This window comes from Lynx rufus, unplaced genomic scaffold (genome assembly GCF_022079265.1).
Source record: "Lynx rufus isolate CCGP_SWC_20201006 ecotype Redwood Valley unplaced genomic scaffold, mLynRuf1.p SCAF_5, whole genome shotgun sequence".
In the NCBI taxonomy this organism is placed as follows: Eukaryota; Metazoa; Chordata; class Mammalia; order Carnivora; family Felidae; genus Lynx; species Lynx rufus.
Window position 1 is genome coordinate 86,763,282 of NW_025814867.1, and position 19,309 is coordinate 86,782,590.

A 19,309-nucleotide genomic window follows, 5' to 3' on the forward strand; every position below is an offset into this window, starting at 1 on the left:
TTCCCTGTCTTTGGTCAAATACAAAGCTGTACAAGAGTAGAATGGGACCCCGTGAGGCTGAGCAAAGAAAACCTACTGGAGAACTGCAAGCTGAACAGCCATCAGAGAGACCTTGGTATTAAGAGATCTTGTTGGGAGACTGGTGTTGAGAGACTTTGATGACCTGATGCATTCAGTAGGACTAAGTTAGACCTATAGAAAAGGCTACTCTAGAGCTATCATCACAAAGCTTACAAATAGGGGTGCCTGGGTGGCTCAGTTAAGTGACCGGCTTTTGGTTTCAGCTCAGGTCATGCTCTCACATTTCGTGAATTTGAGGCCCACATCAGCGCTATGTGCTGACAGTGTGGAGCCTGCTTGGAATTCTCTCTCCCTCTCTCTCTGCCCCTCCCCTACTCAGGCCCTCTGTCTAAATAAATAAATAAACAACTAAATAAAAGAAAGAAAAAGAAGAAACAAACAACAAAACCCAGAAAGCTTAAAAACAAGCCTTGAAAGGACCACTCTGATTTATACTAAATAGCCTACCAAAATAAAATTCAATATTTAAAAAAAATTTTTTAATGTTTATTTATTTTAGAGAAAGACTCACACAGAGTATGAGTGGGGGTGGGACAGAGAGAGGGAGACACAGAATCCGAGGCAGGCTCCAGGCTCTGAGCTGTCAGCACAGAGCCTGACTTGGGGCTTGAACTCATGAACCATGGTTCATAATCTGAACTGAAGTTGGACACTTAACCAACTGAGCCACTCAAGTGCCCCTAAAACTCAGCATTTTAAAAGGAACACAACAAAAATCCATAAATTCAACAATGTAACGGACATAATGACCAGAATCCAATCAAAATCACTAGATAATGGCAAGAATAGGCAAATTTATAGAGATAGGAAGGAGATTTGTGGTTGCCTAGGGCTGGGGGATGAAAGGATTGGAGAGTGACTGCTAATGGCATGGGATTTCCTTCTAGGTGAATGAAAATGTTCTAAAATTAGATTTGGTGATGGTTGCACAACTTTGTGAATATACTAAAATCTATTGAATTGTCACTTCAAATGGGTGACATTTTTAAAAAATCCTCTAGATATTGAAGAATCAAGAAAATGACCTATATTTAGGAGAAAAATTAGTCAGGAGAAACAGAAGTTTATATGAAATATATGATAGAATTAAATGACATTTAGTGTCTGTTTTTATATTTATTTATTTAAATATTTCTATCTTTTTTTTTTTTTAAGTAATCTCTACCCTCAATGTGGGGCTCAAACCCATGACCCCAAGATCAAGAGTCACATGTTCCACTGACTGAGCCAGCCAGGGGCCCCTAAAATCTTTTTTTAAAAGAGCTATTATAAATGTTGTCAAGGAGGGGCGCCTGGTAGCTCAGTCAGTTAAGCGTCTGACATCGGCTCAGGTCATGATCTTGTGGACAGATTTCAGCTCAAGTCATGATCTTGTGGTTCGTGCATTCCGGCCTTATGTCAGTCTCTGTGCTGACAGCTCAGAGCCTGGAGCCTGCTTTGGATTCTGTGTCTCCCTCTCTCTCTGTCCCGCCCCCACTCACGCTCTGTCTCTCTGTCTCTTTCTCAAAAATAAACATTAAAAAAAATTTTAATAAATAAATGTTGTCAAGGATTTAAGGAAAAGATGAACAAATAAGGACAGAAATGAAAACTATAAAAAAAAAACTGTTATGAACTGAATTGTTCCCCTCAACATTCACAAATTCACGCGGTGAACCCTTAATTCCAAATGTGACAGTATTTGGAAATAGGGATTTTATTTATTAAGTTTTATTTATTTATTTTGAGAGAGAGAGAGCATGAGCAGGGGAGGGGCAGAGAGAGGGAGAAAGAGAATCCTAAGCAGCCTTGTGCTGAGGCTGACAGCATGGGGCTCTATCCCACAAACCGTGAGATCATAACCTGAGCTGAAATCAATAGTTGGACGCTTAACCAACTGAGCTACCCAGCCATCCCTCAAAGTAGGGATTTTAAAGAGGTAATTAAGGTTAAATGAAGTCATAAGGGTGGGACCCTAATCCAATATGACTACTGTCCTTATAAGAAGAAGAGACACCAGAGAGGTGAATATACAAGAGAAAAGGCTAGGTGAGGACACAGCAGGAAGGCAGATAGATGTCTGCAAGCCATGGAGGATTTCAGGAGAAATCAAACCTGCAAAACCTTAATTTCAAATCAAACCTGCAAAACCTTAATTTCGGACCTCCAGCCACCAAAACTATGAGAAGATGAAATGCCATTCAGCCTATGTGTATTCTGTCATGGTAGCCACAGAAGACTAGCACATATGGCTAAACCACATTTTACCTATACATCAACTGATGGACAACATCTGGGTTGTTTCCACTTTTGGGTTATTGTGAATAATGCTGCTATGAATATTCATTACAAGTTTTTATGGTATATATTTTTGATCAACCATGTTGAGTATAATTTACATAAGTAAAAATTTAAGTATATAGCTCAGTGAGTTTTGACAAATGTTTACAACCATTTATCTGCATTACTAACATAAAACCACTATCTCTCATGATAGATTAGTTTTGTCTATTCTTAAACTTCAGGAAAATGGAATCATACACTATAGCCCCGTTTTTGCCCTTGGTATAATGATCTGGAGATTTTCATATTTTGTTATATTTATCCATGGGATATTCAATTTTTTTTAATTTTATTTTTTATTTTTTTAAATTTACATCTAAATTAGTTAGCATATAGTGCAACAATGATTTCAGGAGTAGATTCCTTAGTGCCTCTTACCCATTTAGCCTATCCTCCCTCCCACAACCCCTCCAGTAACCCTCTGTTTGTTCTCCACATTTATGAGTCTCTTGTGTGTTGTCCCCCTCCCTGTTTTTATATTATTTTTGTTTCCCTTCCTTTATGTTCATCTGTTTTGTATCTTAAAGTCTTCATATGAGTGAAGTCATATGATTTTTGTCTTTCTCTAACTGACAAATTTCACTTAGCATAATACCCTCCAGTTCCATCCACATAGTTGCAAATAGCAAGATTTCATTCTTTTTGATTGCCAAGTAATACTCCATTGTATATATATACCACATCTTCTTTATCCATTCATCCACCAATGGACATTTGGGCTTTTTCCATACTTGGGCTATTGTTGATAGTGCTGCTATAAACATGGGGGTGTATGTGTCCCTTTGAAACAGCACACCTCTATCCAGTGGATAAATGCCTAGTAGTGCAATTGCTGAGTGGTAGGATAGTTCTATTTTTAGTTTTTTGAGGAACCTCCATACTGTTTTCCAGAGTGGCTGCACCAGCTTGCATTCCCAATGGGATATTCAATTTTAATGGTGAGTAATATTCCATTGTATGACTATACCACATTTTGTCAAGCTATCCACCGATTGGTGGAAACTTAGACTTGTTTCTAGTTCAAGCTATTATGAATAAAGCTGCTGTAAACATTCATATATATTTGTAGATATACATTTTAATTGTTCAAGGGACACATGGCATATTAATTTCTTAGGACTGCCATAATGAAGTACCATAAACTGAGTATGTCTTAAGAATTTTCTGGAGGCTAGAAGTCTACAAACAAGGTGTCATCAGGATCTGAAGCCTGTAGGGGAGAATACTTCCTTGCATTTTGCTAGTTTAGCAATCCTTGGCATTCCATGGCTTATAGCTATAGGATTACAATCTGCCTTTGTTATCACATAAGAGTCTGCCCTTATGTGTTGTCTGTGTGTTTATCTCTTCTCTTCTTATAAAGATGCTTACTATGGTCTGAATGTGTCCCCCTAAAACTTACATGTTGAAACCTAACCCCAAAGGTATTAAGAGGTGGGGTCTTGGGAATGTGCTTAGGTCATGAGGGTGGAGGCCTTATAAATGGGATTAATACCTTATAAAAGAGACTCCAGAGAAATCCCTAGCCTCTTCCACAATATGAAGACACAAGAAGGCACCAGCTATAAACAGGAAGAGGGCCCTCACCAGAAGGCAACTATGCTGGTGCCTTGATCTTGGACTCTACAACCTCCAGAACTGTGAGAAATAAATTTCTATGTTTATAAGCTAGCCCGTCTATGGTATTTTTTTTAAAATTTTTTTTTTCAACGTTTATTTATTTTTGGGACAGAGAGAGACAGAGCATGAACGGGGAAGGGGCAGAGAGAGAGGGAGACACAGAATCGGAAACAGGCTCCAGGCTCTGAGCCATCAGCCCAGAGCCCAATGCGGGGCTCGAACTCCCGGACCGCGAGATCATGACCTGGCTGAAGTCGGACGCTTAACCGACTGCGCCACCCAGGCGCCCCTATGGTATTTTTTTTAAAAGCAGTCTGACAGGACTAAGACAATACTAGTCTTACTGGATTAAAGTCCCACCCTAGTCCCATCTCATCTGTTTTGTTTGTGAATGTCTTTTTATTTCATCTTCAGTTTTTAAGGTTATTTTTGCTGGATAGAGAATTGTAGGTTGGTAGGCTTTTTTCCTTTGCTTTTGTTTTGTTTTATTGTTTTCAAATGTCAATCCAATTCCCCCTGGCTTGTATTGTCCCTTATGCGAAATCAGCAGAAATGTTTATTTTTGTTTCTCTGTATGTAATGCATCTTTTTTCTTTGGTGCTGTTGTTTTTTTTTTTTTTTTTTTTTTTTTTTTTTTTAACGTTTATTTATATTTGAGAGAGAGAGAGAGAGAGACAGTGCGTGAGCAGGGGAGGGGCAGAGAGAGATGAAGACAGAATTTGAAGCAGGCTCCAGGCTCCGAGTTGTCAGCACAGAGCCTGATACGGGGCTCAAATTCACGAGCTGTGAGATCATGACCTGAGCCGAAGTTGGACACTTAACTGACTGAGCCACCCAGGTGCCCCTCTTTGGTGCTTTTACAATGTTCTCTCCATCACTATCTTTCAACTATTTGATTTTGATGTGCTTTGGTATGGTTTTCTTTCTTTTTTTTTTTTTCAGTGTTATTGACAAATAAAATTGTAAGATATTTAAAGTGCACAATATGATGATTTGATATACGCACACATTGTCAAAGGGTTCTCTCCACGTAGTTCATTATCACGTCCATGACCTTACGTATTTAACTTTTTTTCCCAATGAAAACATTTAATTTCTACTCTCTTAGCAAATTTCAATTGCACAACAGTGTCATCGACTATAGTCACCTTTCGTATGCTTTTCCTTATATATATGATGCTTGGGCTTCTTTGAACTTCTTGAAATTACCTATGTCATCAAATTTGGAAATATTTCTTTCGTCAAATCTTTTTTCTACCTCCCTCCCTCTCTTGCTAGAACTCTAATATAGAAATGTGAGAATTCTTGATATTGTCTCACAGATCACTGAGACTCTGTTAATTATTTTTCGGCCGTACTTCTCTGTGCTTCAGTTTAAAGAGTTGTTATTGACCTGTCTTCAGCTTCATGGATCCTTTCTTTTTCATCTCTAGCTCCTAATTTATCCAGTGCCTTTTTAATTTCAGATGTGGCACATTTCAGCTCAAGAATTTCCATTTGTTCTTGTATTAACCTCCTAGGGCTGCCATAACAGAATACCAGAGACTGGATGGCTTAAAAAACACAAATTTATGTGTCACATTTCTGGAGGCTGGAAGCCCAATATCAAAGTGTTTGTAGGTTTGTTTCTCCCAAGACCTCAGTCCTTGGCTTGCAGGTGGCTGCCTCCTCATTGTGTCCTCATATGGCTTTTTCTCTTGTGCATGCACATCCCTGGTGTCTCTTTTTCTTATAAGGACACTAGCCTTATTGGATTAGGCCGCTACCCTCATGACCTCATATAACCTTAATTACCTCTCTCTTAGAAGTCCCTATTTCCAAATATAGTCACATTGGGGGTAAAGGTCTTAACATATGAATTTTGAGGGATACAATTTAGTCCATCACCACATAGTGGGATATTATTCAGCAGTAAAAAGGAACGAAGTAGATATATGCTATAGTATGGATGAATCTTGGAAACATTATGCTAAGTAAAAGAAGCAGTCACAAAAGACTACATTGTATGATTCCACTTACATGAAATGTCTAGAATAAACAAATCTACAGAGACAAAATGTAGATAAATGGTTGTTGGTGCTGGGGCAGGGATGGGGGGATTAGGAAGAAGGGAGAGTGACTGCTGATGAGTACAGGGTTTCTTTTTGTGGTGATGTAAATGTTCAAAATTGATGGTGGTGATGATTGCACAATTCTGTGAGTATGCTAAAAACTCTTGAACTCACATTTAAAATGGGTCAGTTGTATGATATATGAATTATATATCCATAAAGCTATTAAAATATGTACCATATGATTCCATTTACAAAAAGGTCAAAAATAGGCAAAACTAATGTATAATGAGACATGGTAGTTATCTTTTGGGAAGAAAAGGAGAGCAATAGTAGGGAGGGGCCGTGAGGTCCGTGCCTATTCTGGCATGTAGGTAATATTTTATTTCTCAACTTTGGTTAAAGTTACATGAGAGTGTTCACTTTGTAATAAATCATTCAAAGGAAAAACACCCAAGCTCAATACTCTGGCACCAAATGTGTGGGGTTTTCCACACCAAGCAATTCTCCAGTCCTTGGCGATACTGACGTGTCCTACAATTTAATATAATTCTAAAACTAACTCCCCAGAGTTAGCACAAATCCCAGAGGTTAAGAGCTCAGTCCGACAAGACTGCCCCCACTTCAGAAGCCAGTCATAAGTCCCAAGTTGTCGTGTGTACTTCTGACTGATGATAAATCAGGGGTTCCCATTACCGCCTCCTCAAATTTGATAATTTATTAGCATGGCTCACAGAATCCAGGGCAGCAGTTTACTCATTATTACTGATTAATTACAAAAGATATATTAAAGAATATAAATGAAAGCCAGGTGAGAGATACCTAAGGTGAGGTCCAGAAGGGTCCCGAGTATGGGAGCTTCTGTCTCTGTGGAGTTTGGGCTACACCACTCTCTTGACATACGGCTGTGTTCTTGTCCACCAACCCAGAAGCTCTCCAAATGCTTTTGGTTAGGATTTTTATGGAGGTTTCATTAGAGTAGGCATGATTGATTAAATTGTTGGCCATTAGTGATTAACTTAAACTTCAGGGGCGCCTGGGTGGCTCAGTCAGTTAAGCCCCTGACTCTTGATTTCGGCTCAGGTCATAATCTCACGGTTTGTGAATTTGAGCCCCAGATTGGGCTTTGCGCTGACAGTGCAGAACCTGCTTGGGATTCTCTCTCTTCCTCTCTCTCTGACCCTCCCCTGCTCACTCTCTCTCTCAAAAAATAAATAAACTAAAAAAAAAAAAAATTAAACTCCAGCCCTCTTCCCTCTCCAGAGGTTGAGGGGTGGGGCTGAAAATTCCAACTCTCCAATCACATGGTCAGTTCACTAGCTACCAGGCCTCATCCTTAGAAGCTTTCTAAAAATTGCCTCATTACCATAAACTGAGGTGTGGTTGAAACGGGCTTGTTATAAACAACAAAAGGCACTCCTTCACTTTTACCATTCTAGAGCTATTTCAGTAACTAGGGGTAAAAACCAAATGTTATAGTGAAAGATGCTCCTTTCACCTGTTTTAGGAGCTGGGGACAAAAAATATATATAACAGAAGATGTTCCTATGGTTCTTATCTCTTAGGAAGTTACAAGAGTTTGATTATCTCTGTGCCCAGAGCTGGGACAAAGACCAAATATAAATTTCTTATTATATCACATCATAGTCATCAAGCTTATGACATAACAGTTTTCTGTGTATATGTTATACTTCAATTTTTAAAATGTCTTATTAGGGTGCCTGGGTGGCTCAGATGGTTGAGTGTCGGACTCTTGATTTCAGCTCAGGTCATGATACCAGAGTTGTGGGATTAAGCCCCTGCTTAAGATTCTCTCTCTCCCTCTGCCTTCCTCATGTACAGGATCTTCTCTCTCAAAAATAAAATAAAATAAAATAAAACAAAATAAAATAAAATATCTTATTAATTTTAAAATATTCAGGTAAATAATTTGTATGTTTTTTTAATCAGTTCCTTAGTGGAAGCTTCCATAAGAACCCCACTATCTACAAATATGCCTACATCTGTAAAATAAAATTGAAACTAACACACATTTTGAAGTTAATAGTTGATCTAATTAATAGGGTCTGCCAAGGTTCTTTGAGATTAATGCTTGAACAAAAAACATCACACAGTCACTAGGGATGTAGTCTTAATTTGGTTTAGAGCAAGACCTAAGATGAGAATTGCACAAATTCACATAAATGAGAACTGAGGCGATTCCAGGAAGCACGTTGTACAGAAGAAGAATGAGACAGAGAAGGAAAGGAACTCGACACAGAGCAGTACATGAACTGTAAATTCCCCCTGTGAGTAACTGAGGCTCAACCCCTCCAAAGGTTTTTTGCTACTGCTATGATCCCCATTTTATAAATCTAGAAATAGGGACTGAGAGATATTAAAGTACTCTTCAGAGGCTCACAGAGCTAAGAAGTGGTGGAACAAGAATTTGTATCAATCTGATCAGAGCCAAGAATAGTTTAGTCTCCAGGAGACTAAACCAGGTTTTAGAAACTGGAATCTAGAAACGGGGGAGAAGGAAGCAAACACAAGCAGGTTGCAAGCAAATAGAGTGAGTGTCTAGAATCAGCACTGCTGTCTGGATCTTGTTTTTATATGGTGACTGGGCCGGGTGCGGTTTGAGTCTGGTGATGGAACTGATAAAATGTATGGAATTCTCTTTCTAGAAAGAAAGCTCAGACATTGTAGATGAATCCTTCTGTAGTCTGTATAAATTCACAAATTGAGGGACTCCTTTCTCTGATGTATTGGTGTAGGTAAGTATCTGGGCTGAATGCATCTTCCAGAAGATTGCACTAAGAGCAAAGTGCAAAGTGGAAAAAACCAGGTTGGCAGCTTGCTGACAAAGTATCATTTTAACAAATTCTCTTTCCATCCACATGTGCTACTGTTACAAAACTCTTGGGGCAAGGTGACCATTAGTAAATTTACTAATGGCAAAAACTCCTAGATCTTTTCCCCTGAGATGGAAGCCTTTGCAAGTAACATTACTCTATTAGTATCTGTGCTTGGAGTTCAGCACTTTGAGTTTAGCACTCAAAGCATAGGACTCAAAGTATTCAATTGTTAGTACTTGATTCAGCTCTACAACAAACAGCAGAAACCTGCTGCAGCTTTAGATGCTTTGTTTTAGCAGAGCAAAGTACTGTTTATCTCTCAGCACTGCTGCTTAGCTTTTGAATACAGCATTCTTCCAAAGATCTATACCCTGTGACAAAAAGCAGGTAGGAATCCTGGCTGCAACTTTGTTATAAAAAAGCTTGTGAGAGAAAATATTTGATAAAGATACAAGTGATAAATATGCCAAGAACCCTTAAAACTCAACAGTAAAAAACAAGCTGATTTTAAAAAGGGCAAAGCACCTGGACAGCCACTTCACCAAAGAAGATATACAGATGGCAAGTAAGCCATGATGTTCAACATCATTTGTCATCAAGGAAATGCAAATTAAAATTATAAGACACAACTACACACCTATTCAAATGGCCAAAATACAAACAATGACAACACCAAATGCTGACAAGGATGTAGAGCAACAAAAACTATCATTCACTGCTGGTGGAAATGCAAAGTAGTACAGCCACCTTGGAAGACAGTTTGGCAATTTCTTTTTTCTTTTTATTTTTATGTTTGTTTGTTTGTTTGTTTAGTGATAGAGCATGAGTCAAGGAGGGGCAGGGAGAGGTGAGAGGGAATCCCAAGCAGGCTCTGCACTGTCAGCACAGAGCCTCCAACCCATGAACTGTTGAGAGATCATGACCTGAGTTGAAATCAAGAGTCAGATGCTTAACCGACTGAGCCCCCCAGGTGCGCCCAGTTTGACAGTTTCTTTTTTTTTTTTTTTTAAGTTTATTTATTTTGAGAGAGAAAGAACGCGAGCCGGGGAGGGACAGAGAGGAAGACAGAGAATTCAAGCAGGCTCCGCACTGTCAGTGCAGAGCACAACATGGGGCTTGAACCCATCAATTGTGAGATCATGCCCTGAGCTAAAATCAAGAGTTAGACACTTAACTGACTGAGCCACCCAGGTGCCCCCAATTTGGCAGTTTCTTACAAAACTAAACATACCCTTACTGTGCAACCCAGCAATCATGCTCCTGGGAATTTACTCACATAAACTGAAAACTTATGCCCACACAAAAACCTGCACACAGGTTCATAGCAGTTTCATTAATGATTGCCATGACTTGAAAAGACTCATCCTCCAGCAGGTGAGTGAATAAAGAAACTATGGCACATCCAGACATTAAATATTATTCAGCACTAAAAAGAACTGAGCTATCAAGCCATGACAAGACATGGAGGAAACTTAAATGCATAGTACCTGTGAGAGAAGCCAATGTGAAAAGGCTACATACTGTATGATTCCAGCTATATGACATTCTGGAAAAGGCAAAACTATGGAGGCAGTAAAACGATCAATGGCTACCAGAGTTTTGGGGGTGGGAGGGAAGGACAGGCAAGGAGGCAGAGCACAGAGGGTTTTTAGGACAGGGAAACCATTCTGTATGGTACTGCAATGATGGATATACGGTATTATATATTTGTCAAAACCCATAGAATGGACGACACCAAGAGTGAACCCCTAATCTAACCTGTACACTATAGGCGATCATGATGAGTCAATGTAGGCTCATCAGAAGTAATTAATGTAACCACTGTGGTGCAGGGTGTCTATAGCAGGGGGAAGTCGTGCCTGTATAAAGGTAGGGGTATACTTTCTGCTATACCTTCCGTTCTTTTGGCTGGGAACCTAAAACTGCTCTTAGTTAAGCAATATGACAGGGGACCAGGCGGGTCTGAGAGATGAGCCTGGCAGAAGAGATGAGGAAATCATAAAAGTTTGGACAGACAAAAGGCAATATAGAGAGGCAATCAAGGACAGAGTGATCAGCGGGTACTGTTCAGGTCTACACAGACAAGAGGCAGTCGATGAAAGTGGGGAGAAGAAAACAAATACTGGGTCTGGATAGGCAGGCAGCATATTAGAGGAAACAGTACCGGCGAGTGGAATTGGTAGGCTCTGATCCCAGAGCAGAACTCTACTGTTTGCCCTGTTCTAAACATTCTTCTGGGGGGCAGGGTTCCATAATGGCTTATTCTGAGTGAGAAGACAGAGAGATACCAGGTTAAATCAGAGTCTCCACTATTCTCTCTTTCCTTCTCTGTTTTATTTCCTTGTCAAGGTTCTGGCCACTGATCTACTATAAGAAAACTAGTATTCGTTCCAGAAAAATGAAGGGCTTCAGAGGAAGCCTCAGCAAAAAGGAACCTGATAAAGTATCCTTCACTGAACTGTTCACTCCTTAAGAACAGAAGCCCAACTATAAAAGTCTTAACTGATAAAGCAAAGTTACTCCTTACAGTAAGCACATTAGCAATGGAATTATCGTAGGGGAGGTTAATTCAGTGACAAGTTTTTTGTTTGTTTTCTCACCCTTTTACCAATCTCTCCCTATTTGCCCCACTCACCACCCTGGCAAACCACTTTTCTACTCTCTTGTTTCTGAGTTTGGCTTTTTATTTAGATTCCACATGTAAGTGATACCCTGCAGTATTTGTTTTTCTTTGTTGGGATAATTTCATTTAGCATAGCGCCCTCAAGGTCCATCCATGTTGTCATAAAAAGCAAGATTTCCTTCTTTCTGGACAATTAGGTTGTTTCCATCATTTGGCTATTGTGATTCAGTGATGCAGTGAGCATGGGAGTGCAGATCCCTCAACACCCTCTTTTTATTTTCTTTGAACATATCCCCTGAAGTGGGATTGCTGGACCACAGGATAGTTCCGGTTCTAGTTTTTTGAGGATCTTTCATGCTATTTTCCATCGTGACAGATTCTTTTCATCTGTCTGCTCTGTTGTCCTGGCTTGCTCTCTGTGGCCGGTTCCCCTCATGTCATAAAAGGGTGAGCGCTGCAGTATCAGGAATTACAGGAAGACTCAGTAATATGAGGGATGAAGAGAAACTCTTTCTACTGTGTGTGTTTTTCATCATTAGAAAAACTTTCCTTCCAGTCACGAAAGGACAAATATTGTACAATTCCACTTATAGGAAGTAAGGACTTAGAGGAGTTAAATTCATAGAGACAAAAAGCAGGATGGTGGTTTCAGGGCGGAGGAGAGGGGAGAATGTGCAGTACAGGGTTTCAATGGGTACATGGTTTCAGTTGGGGAAGATGAAAATGTTCTGGAGGTGGATGGTGGTGATGACTGGGCAACAGTATAAATGTGCTTAATGCCACAGAGATGTACACTTAAAAAAGGTTAAAAAATGGTTACATTTTAAAAATTAAGATTTAATTGACATATAACATTAGTTTCAAGTGTACAGCTTAATCATTCAATATAAATATATATTGTGAAATAATCACCACAATAAGTCTAGTTAACATCCATCACCACACATAGTTACAGACTTTTCCTTTCTCTTTCTTTCTTTCTTTCTTTCTTTCTTTCTTTTTGTTTTTAAAAAAGTTTTGTTTATTTAAGTAATCTCTACACCCAACGTGGGGCTCAAACCCACAACCCTAAGATCGAGTCACATGCTCTTCCGACTGAGCCAACCAGGCACCCCAAACTTTCTTCTTGATATGAGAACTTTTAAGATCTACTTTCTTAGCAACATTCACATATACAATACAATATTGTTAACTATAGTCTGTATGCTGCTTATTACATCCCCAGGACTTATTTATTTTACAGCTAGAAGTTTGTACCTTTTTGTACAAAAAGGGTGTATACTACCTTCACCCAATTTGTCCATCCCCACCCAAAATGGTAAATTTTGTTATATGTTTTATAACAAGTAAAAATAAGCTTTTCTCAGAAGTCCCATAGTAGACTTTCTCTCACATTTCATAGGCCAGAATTCTGCCACCTGCCTATTCCTAAACTAATGATAACGGCAACAATAGTGAAATTACTATGATTGACTTAATCTAATCAAGATTCACCCCCCCCCTTGTGACTGGGGAGGGGTCCAGCCTCCCCGAAACCACATGGCTGCCCAATACTTGAACAATATTTGAATTCTGTTGAGATAAGTGAACAAATTATTCATTGAATAAGTAAATCCATGACCTGGATCTTATTAGTTTAAATGTTATGGTTTTTTTTAATTGTTGTTTTTCTTTTCCTCACATGACTTTTGCTTAAGGCATACCCACTCATTATTTCCTGACCACATCATGTACCTTGCCTCTCTGATTTTGCTCATGTAATTTCTCGTTTTAAAATACCCTTTCTCTCTTCTCTGATAATCAGACACCTACATTTCCTTTAAGGCTAAGCCCAAATCCTACCTTCATTGTGACCATTTCTCAATTATCCAAGACTTCGGTGACTTAGTCTCTCATCTATGATTTTTATGGTCTGTACCTATTAAGTGCACATTTTATATACATTTTCTTTTTAAGTATATGTCCTTTATTCCCAATTAGAATGTAAACATGTTGAATTCAGGAATCCTGTTTGATGTCTGTTTCCAGTTTCAACACTTACTCTAATACTAGAAGCTCTCAATGAATATTTATTAGTTTCTAAGGATGATTAGATTTTTAGCATTGGTATATCATAAAAGGTCTGGGGCTCTCTTTAAACCTCATTTAGATTATAACTAATTAAGCTGTTAAAATTTGAGAGTAATATTTCCATCAAATTTAATCCTAGTATATGTACATATTTGTATACCCATATATACATTTATCAGAATATACATAGAGCCACAATTACATCTGATGGTTGTGCTATGTTGATGTACTACAGCTCACTTTACAAAGACAAACATTATAGTGGGTTCTAGGACACCTGTGTTCACAAGATCAGTTCTCTGAAACTATATTTGGATGTACAAGCTATTAAAAGCTTCTTGTACTGAGTGACCTTTGAGGCAGAATTCAGATCAAATAGTCACACAAGCTGCTGCTTGTTGCTGAGTGGAAGACAGCAGAAAACCCTCCATTAGGTTTTTATTTTCCTTGTTTTGTTTCCTTTCATTTTGCCTTAAGAAGATGAACAATGAAACCACAACCCTGATATCCTTGAAGGAGGCAATGAAAAGGTTGCTAAGGGCTACAGGGCGGGAATAAGCATAGGTCTGCTTTTCTGGGAAGATGGGTAAGAGAAGAATAAGAAATAAAAATAGGCAAAGAAGTATAGACATGCTAATTAAATTCTGTCTCTGTTTAAAGTGGTTTAAGTCTTCCAGGTTAAAATATATATATTTACTATATATATTTAACATATATATTTAAACACATACATTTAACATATATATTAAATATATATTTAACTTCCATATATATGTGTAAACAATAAAGAAAAATACACTCCCAGGTGAATTCCATTCGATTAATGTATGTGCTATATTCTAGGTATACAAAATAAGTAAAATGTGGTTTCTATCCTCAAGGATCTCAAAGCCTATAGAGAGAATTATTCAAAAATACTTAGAATTTAATGTGATTGACCTTGTAACGGTGATGTTCATAAAGGGCTATGAGGACAGAAGAGAGGATCAATTTATTTGACTTTGACACCAGAAAAAGGAACCCTTCATAGAGGGACATTTATTATTTTTTTTAATTTTTTTTTAATGTTTATTTATTTTTGAGACAGGGAGAGACAGAGCATGAACAGGGGAGGGTCAGAGAGAGGGAGACACAGAATCCAAAACAGACTCCAGGCTTTGAGCTGTCAGCACAGAGCCAGATGCAGGGCTAGAACTCACAGACCGCAAGATCATGACCTGAGCTGAAGTCAGCCGCTTAACCGACTGAGCCACCCAGGCGCCCCTCATAGAGGGACATTTAAACTGGATCTTAAAGTGTGAGTAAAAGGCTATGAGAAAAAAAAATATGGGAAGGAATTCTAGGCTGAGGAAACAGTACATGTAACACATAATGGAACATGGAGGCCGCAGAAGCCTGGAATCACATACTGTGTTCCATCAGCTTCTAGATGTCTTGTGTGATTACCGACTAGGGTATGAGAGGATTGGCAGAAGATGGGAGCAAAGGGTTAAGGGCTTTATGTTTCCTCCTGAGAATAGCCAATTTGGCTATAACTGTGTCTTTGGACGAGTCAGGGCAGCACAAAGCATACATAATCAGTTGAGTCACATGATCAGAATTGTATTTTAGAATCACATTTCTGGAAGGATGGATTCAAGGTGGCAGAAATCGAAAGCAGGGATCCAGTTAGGCTACTGTAATCCTAAGTCAAAGTGAAAGACAGTTATTAACTGGTTTAGTGGTGATGGAGAGGAGGGTATAGTTTAGAGGCATTAGTGGAGAGGAAGAAAAAAAAGGTAAGAATTTTCTGAAATTTCTAGTTTAAGCACTTGAATAGATGGTGATGTCACTAACTAGAGCTGGGGAATTATAGTAAAAAACAGACTTGGATTTGCAGACATGTTGTTCAGCATTTATTTCAAATGGTGTGGGAATGCCTTTTTGTGAGAGGCTTCCAAAAAGCTATTAACAACTGTGAACTTTTATACTGACTGACAAGCTAGAGTTCAAGCTAGAGAGGACCTGTAAGCAGTATAGTCTCAAAGGTGTCAAAGTTACTACAGACAGTACGCCAGATGACATTGTTTTCATATGTAGACAGAGATTGCTGGCATATTAGGTCACGCAGGCTTACACTCCTATGAAACACATTTCGTAGTGGGCCTTATCTATATGTAAGTAAAATATCCAAAGCAGTGAGAAAATTCTAACCATAGTAATTTCCGAAGATGAGGGAGAGGGATAGTGAGTAGGTTCAGTTTAGGACGGTTGGGTTTGGAGATGCACAAAACATAAAGATACAGCTCTAGAGGGGCACCTGGGTGGCTTGGTCGGTTAAGCGTCCGACTTCGGCTCAGGTCATGATGTCACGGCCCATGAGTTCGAGCCCCGCGTCGGGCTCTGTGCTGACCGCTCAGAGCCTGCAGCCTGTTTCAGATTCTGTGTCTCCCTCTCTCTCTGCCCCTCCCCTGTTCATGCTCTGTCTCTCTCTGTCTCAAAAATAAATAAACGTTGAAAAAAAAAAAAAGATACAGCTCTAGAGCTTAGGAGGTGGTACCTGAAGCTGAATTAGCCTTGAGATAAACTGAGCACCAAGAAGAGAACATGGTCAAGGACGGAACCTGGGCAACCACAAAGTATTCAGGACACTGAGGACATAGAAGTGGTACCTGAATTTGTGTATCACTTCTTTCATGAAAATGTGGGTGCCTTCAGGCAAGTGAGTTGTGTGGTTCCAGTTCTGTGTGATTCAGTTTGACATAATTCTGGTGCCACAGTGCCCTCTGATGATTAAGGTTGTTCAGAGCTACTCAAATGCCCTTGAGTAGGCTCAGCCCATGGCTCAGCGTCTCATTCACATTATTGATGTCGATAATATGAGACATATTTTCTTACTTCTGTGTAAGGCCTTTGCTAGGTATTGGGGGACAGGCATAAAGATGTCCAAGAAATAGTCTCTGATTCCCCCTCTCCAACAGTTTACAATTTTGTTCATGAAATCCTAACTCTAAAAATAAAGCAGGAGGTGAGGAGTGACAGGTAATAGAGGTAGTCCCTATGAAAATGAAGTAGGCAGGGTGATCTCCAGGCAGAAAGGCTAGGGGATATAAGTGAGGTAGGATACAATTTGGGTAGTCAGAATAGAGAAAGGCACCTTTTTAAATAGTGGTCCCAGCACTAAGTAGCTATGACATTAGATCTCAATCTTTGTGAGACTCGATTTATCTGTAAAATAATAAAAATGACTGCTTCGCTTCTTATGGTTGTTGTGAGAATCAAAGTTATGCTTATGTTTAAAATACTTTTGGAGGCAGGCACCTGGGTGACTCAGTTGGTTAAATGTCTGACTCTTGATTTTGGCTCAGGTCATGATCTCATGGTTCAGAGTTCAAGCCCTGTGTCGGGCTCTGAGCTGGCAACATGGAGCCTGCTTAGGATTTTCTCCCTCTCCTTTCTCTCTGCCCCATCCCCACTCTCTCGCGAACACGTGCTCTCTCTCAAAATAAATAAACTTAAAAAAATTAAAAATAAATTAAAAATAAAAACTATTTTTTTTAAGTAGGCTCCATACCTAATGTGCAGCTTGAACTCACAGCCCTGAAAATGAGAGTCACATGCTCCACTGACTCAGGCAGCCAGGCACCCCTAAAATACTTTATTTAAAGTATAAAGTTCAATACAAAAACATGATATGTTAGATAATTCAAGTAATTAGACAATTCAGAAGTTTGGCAATATAAGGAATATACGAACTGGGATGATGGCTAGAGAGAATAGCAAATGGAAACATCTGTTTGTAAGCTTAAATTTAGATAGCTACCCAAATTAATAGTGGTTATAAACAATGTAATAGAGCCTTATCTTAAGGCAAAACCTTAGTACTGTCTCTCGACCTAAAGTGCCCCTTGATTCTTTTATCCTGTAGAGTAGACCACAAACTCCAAGTTTTAGAAGCACAGTTTAAAGAACTGGACTTCACCAAGGATAGCCTGACACAGAAATTTGAACATCATAGCAAGGCTTTGGCAAACCAGGCAGCCCACGATGAACTGTGGACAGCAGTGCTGGCACTCAAGTGAGTATCCAATGAGAAATCAGTGGAATGTCATGGCTTTGTGAGAGCTTGCAGGGGACATTCTAAACTTGAATTTAATATGGTTCTAACATGGCTTGTGAAGAAATCGTATTTTCTTAGGTTAATTGATTCAAAAGAGATTAATTTGAGCACCTGTTGATATGCCAGCACTGCCATATACATCTCATCACAGAGTCTCTTGCTTGCCAATGTCTTACTAATACAGAGATGGCTGACGTAACTCCCCTGCCATTGAGAAATGTGTAGTAAGTGTGGCCTGAGAACTAAGCTATCCAGTATAGTGCAGGCCCTATTTCTAAAGTAAGTATTTTCTAAAATACAGCAGCTGGTTCTTCTAGTGGGTTTGTATTCTAATACAATTCATTTTATGTTTGTACATAGAGTTCCACTGCTCACAAAGCTCTCCACATTTTTTGTAGATTCACTTCAATGGAACTGAGTATTTTATATAGCTACGTCATGGAAGTACTCATCTGCTTGCACACTCGTGTGCTTGAGAAGCTGCCAGACCTGGTGAGAGGTCTTCCCACCTTAGCCTCTGTCCTAAGACGAAAAGTCAAGAACCAGCGTATTAGAGGTGTTTGGGAGTCTGTCCTGGAGGAAAGTGGGCTGGAAGAAGGAGATATCACAGCACTTTGTACCTTCTTTATTGCATATGGTAACAAGGCAGAATACTATGTTGCTAAAGTGAGGCAGATGTATATCAAGGATGTCACTTTCCTGATCACTAACATGGTAAAGAACCAGGCTTTGCAGGATGGTTTGCTCAGGGCTGTGCAGGTCATTGAGAAGGGAAAAGCAGTGAAGGCCCCTGAAAACCAAAAGTCCCCCCTAAAAGAGTTGATACCATTAGCCAGAAACTAACTTTACTCTATGACCAAGGGATTCTACTTCTAGTAGTTTATCTCACAAAAATGGGGGGGGGGGGGTAGGAAACGTATGTACAATTTATTATACACCTATTTTTATAGCAAAAGTGAGGGGAACCTTAAACAAAATATGATAAATTGATACAATGGATACTTTTTGTGTAAGAGAATGAAGAAGCTCTTTGTGTAACTGTACAATGATACAGAGCTATCACCAAGATGTGTTGTTTTAAAAGATTTCCTATATATTGTTAAGTGGAGGGAAAAAAGGGCAAAAATTAATATCTACACACACACATATACAAGCTAATATACCCATAAACTTCATAAGCTTCTTCTGGAGAGATAGAACACTTTCTATCTCTAACTTTGGCTGTCTCAGGGAAAAAACAAAGAGGCTAGGGATCAAAGGTAGGAGGAATTCTTTTCACTGTTAAAGAATTTACTGTTTTGTACATTTTGAATTTTGAACCATATGAATGCACAGTATATTAAAAGACAAACCAATACAAACACCTAATATATATTATATGTTGTACATTTTCTCTCTGGTACAGAACCACAGTTATTTTACACTAGAAAGGGAACTCTAATACATTGACTATATATTAAAATATTTATTGAACATCAAATGCCATGTGCTAGGTGCTGTGAATTAACAGAAACATTTAAAAATGTGGAGTCTGTCTTCTAGGTAAAGGTTGAGTGCTTATGCTTTATTTGGAAGGTACAAATTCAAACTTTTTTTTCTAGTGTTT

At 39.0% G+C, this 19,309-nt stretch overlaps 1 protein-coding gene across 1 annotated transcript; it reads left to right on the forward strand.

Annotated features, from left to right (window-relative positions):
* Positions 1–14,084: 14,084 nt before the first annotated feature.
* SMCO1 (single-pass membrane protein with coiled-coil domains 1) lies at positions 14,085–18,546 on the forward strand. The gene is made up of 3 exons (XM_047098841.1): positions 14,085–14,134; positions 17,512–17,661; positions 18,102–18,546. Exons 1-3 carry the CDS (start codon positions 14,085–14,087, stop codon positions 18,544–18,546), a joined length of 645 nt encoding a protein of 214 aa, XP_046954797.1.
* Positions 18,547–19,309: the final 763 nt, after the last annotated feature.

Coding starts and splice junctions, on each gene's coding strand:
- SMCO1 (XM_047098841.1), top strand. CDS start 14,085: ATGAACAATGAAACCACAACCCTGATATCCTTGAAGGAGGCAATGAAA. Junction 14,135..17,511: donor TTGAAGGAGGCAATGAAAAG/GTTGCTAAGGGC, acceptor TTTATCCTGTAG/AGTAGACCACAAACTCCAAG. Junction 17,662..18,101: donor ACAGCAGTGCTGGCACTCAA/GTGAGTATCCAA, acceptor CATTTTTTGTAG/ATTCACTTCAATGGAACTGA.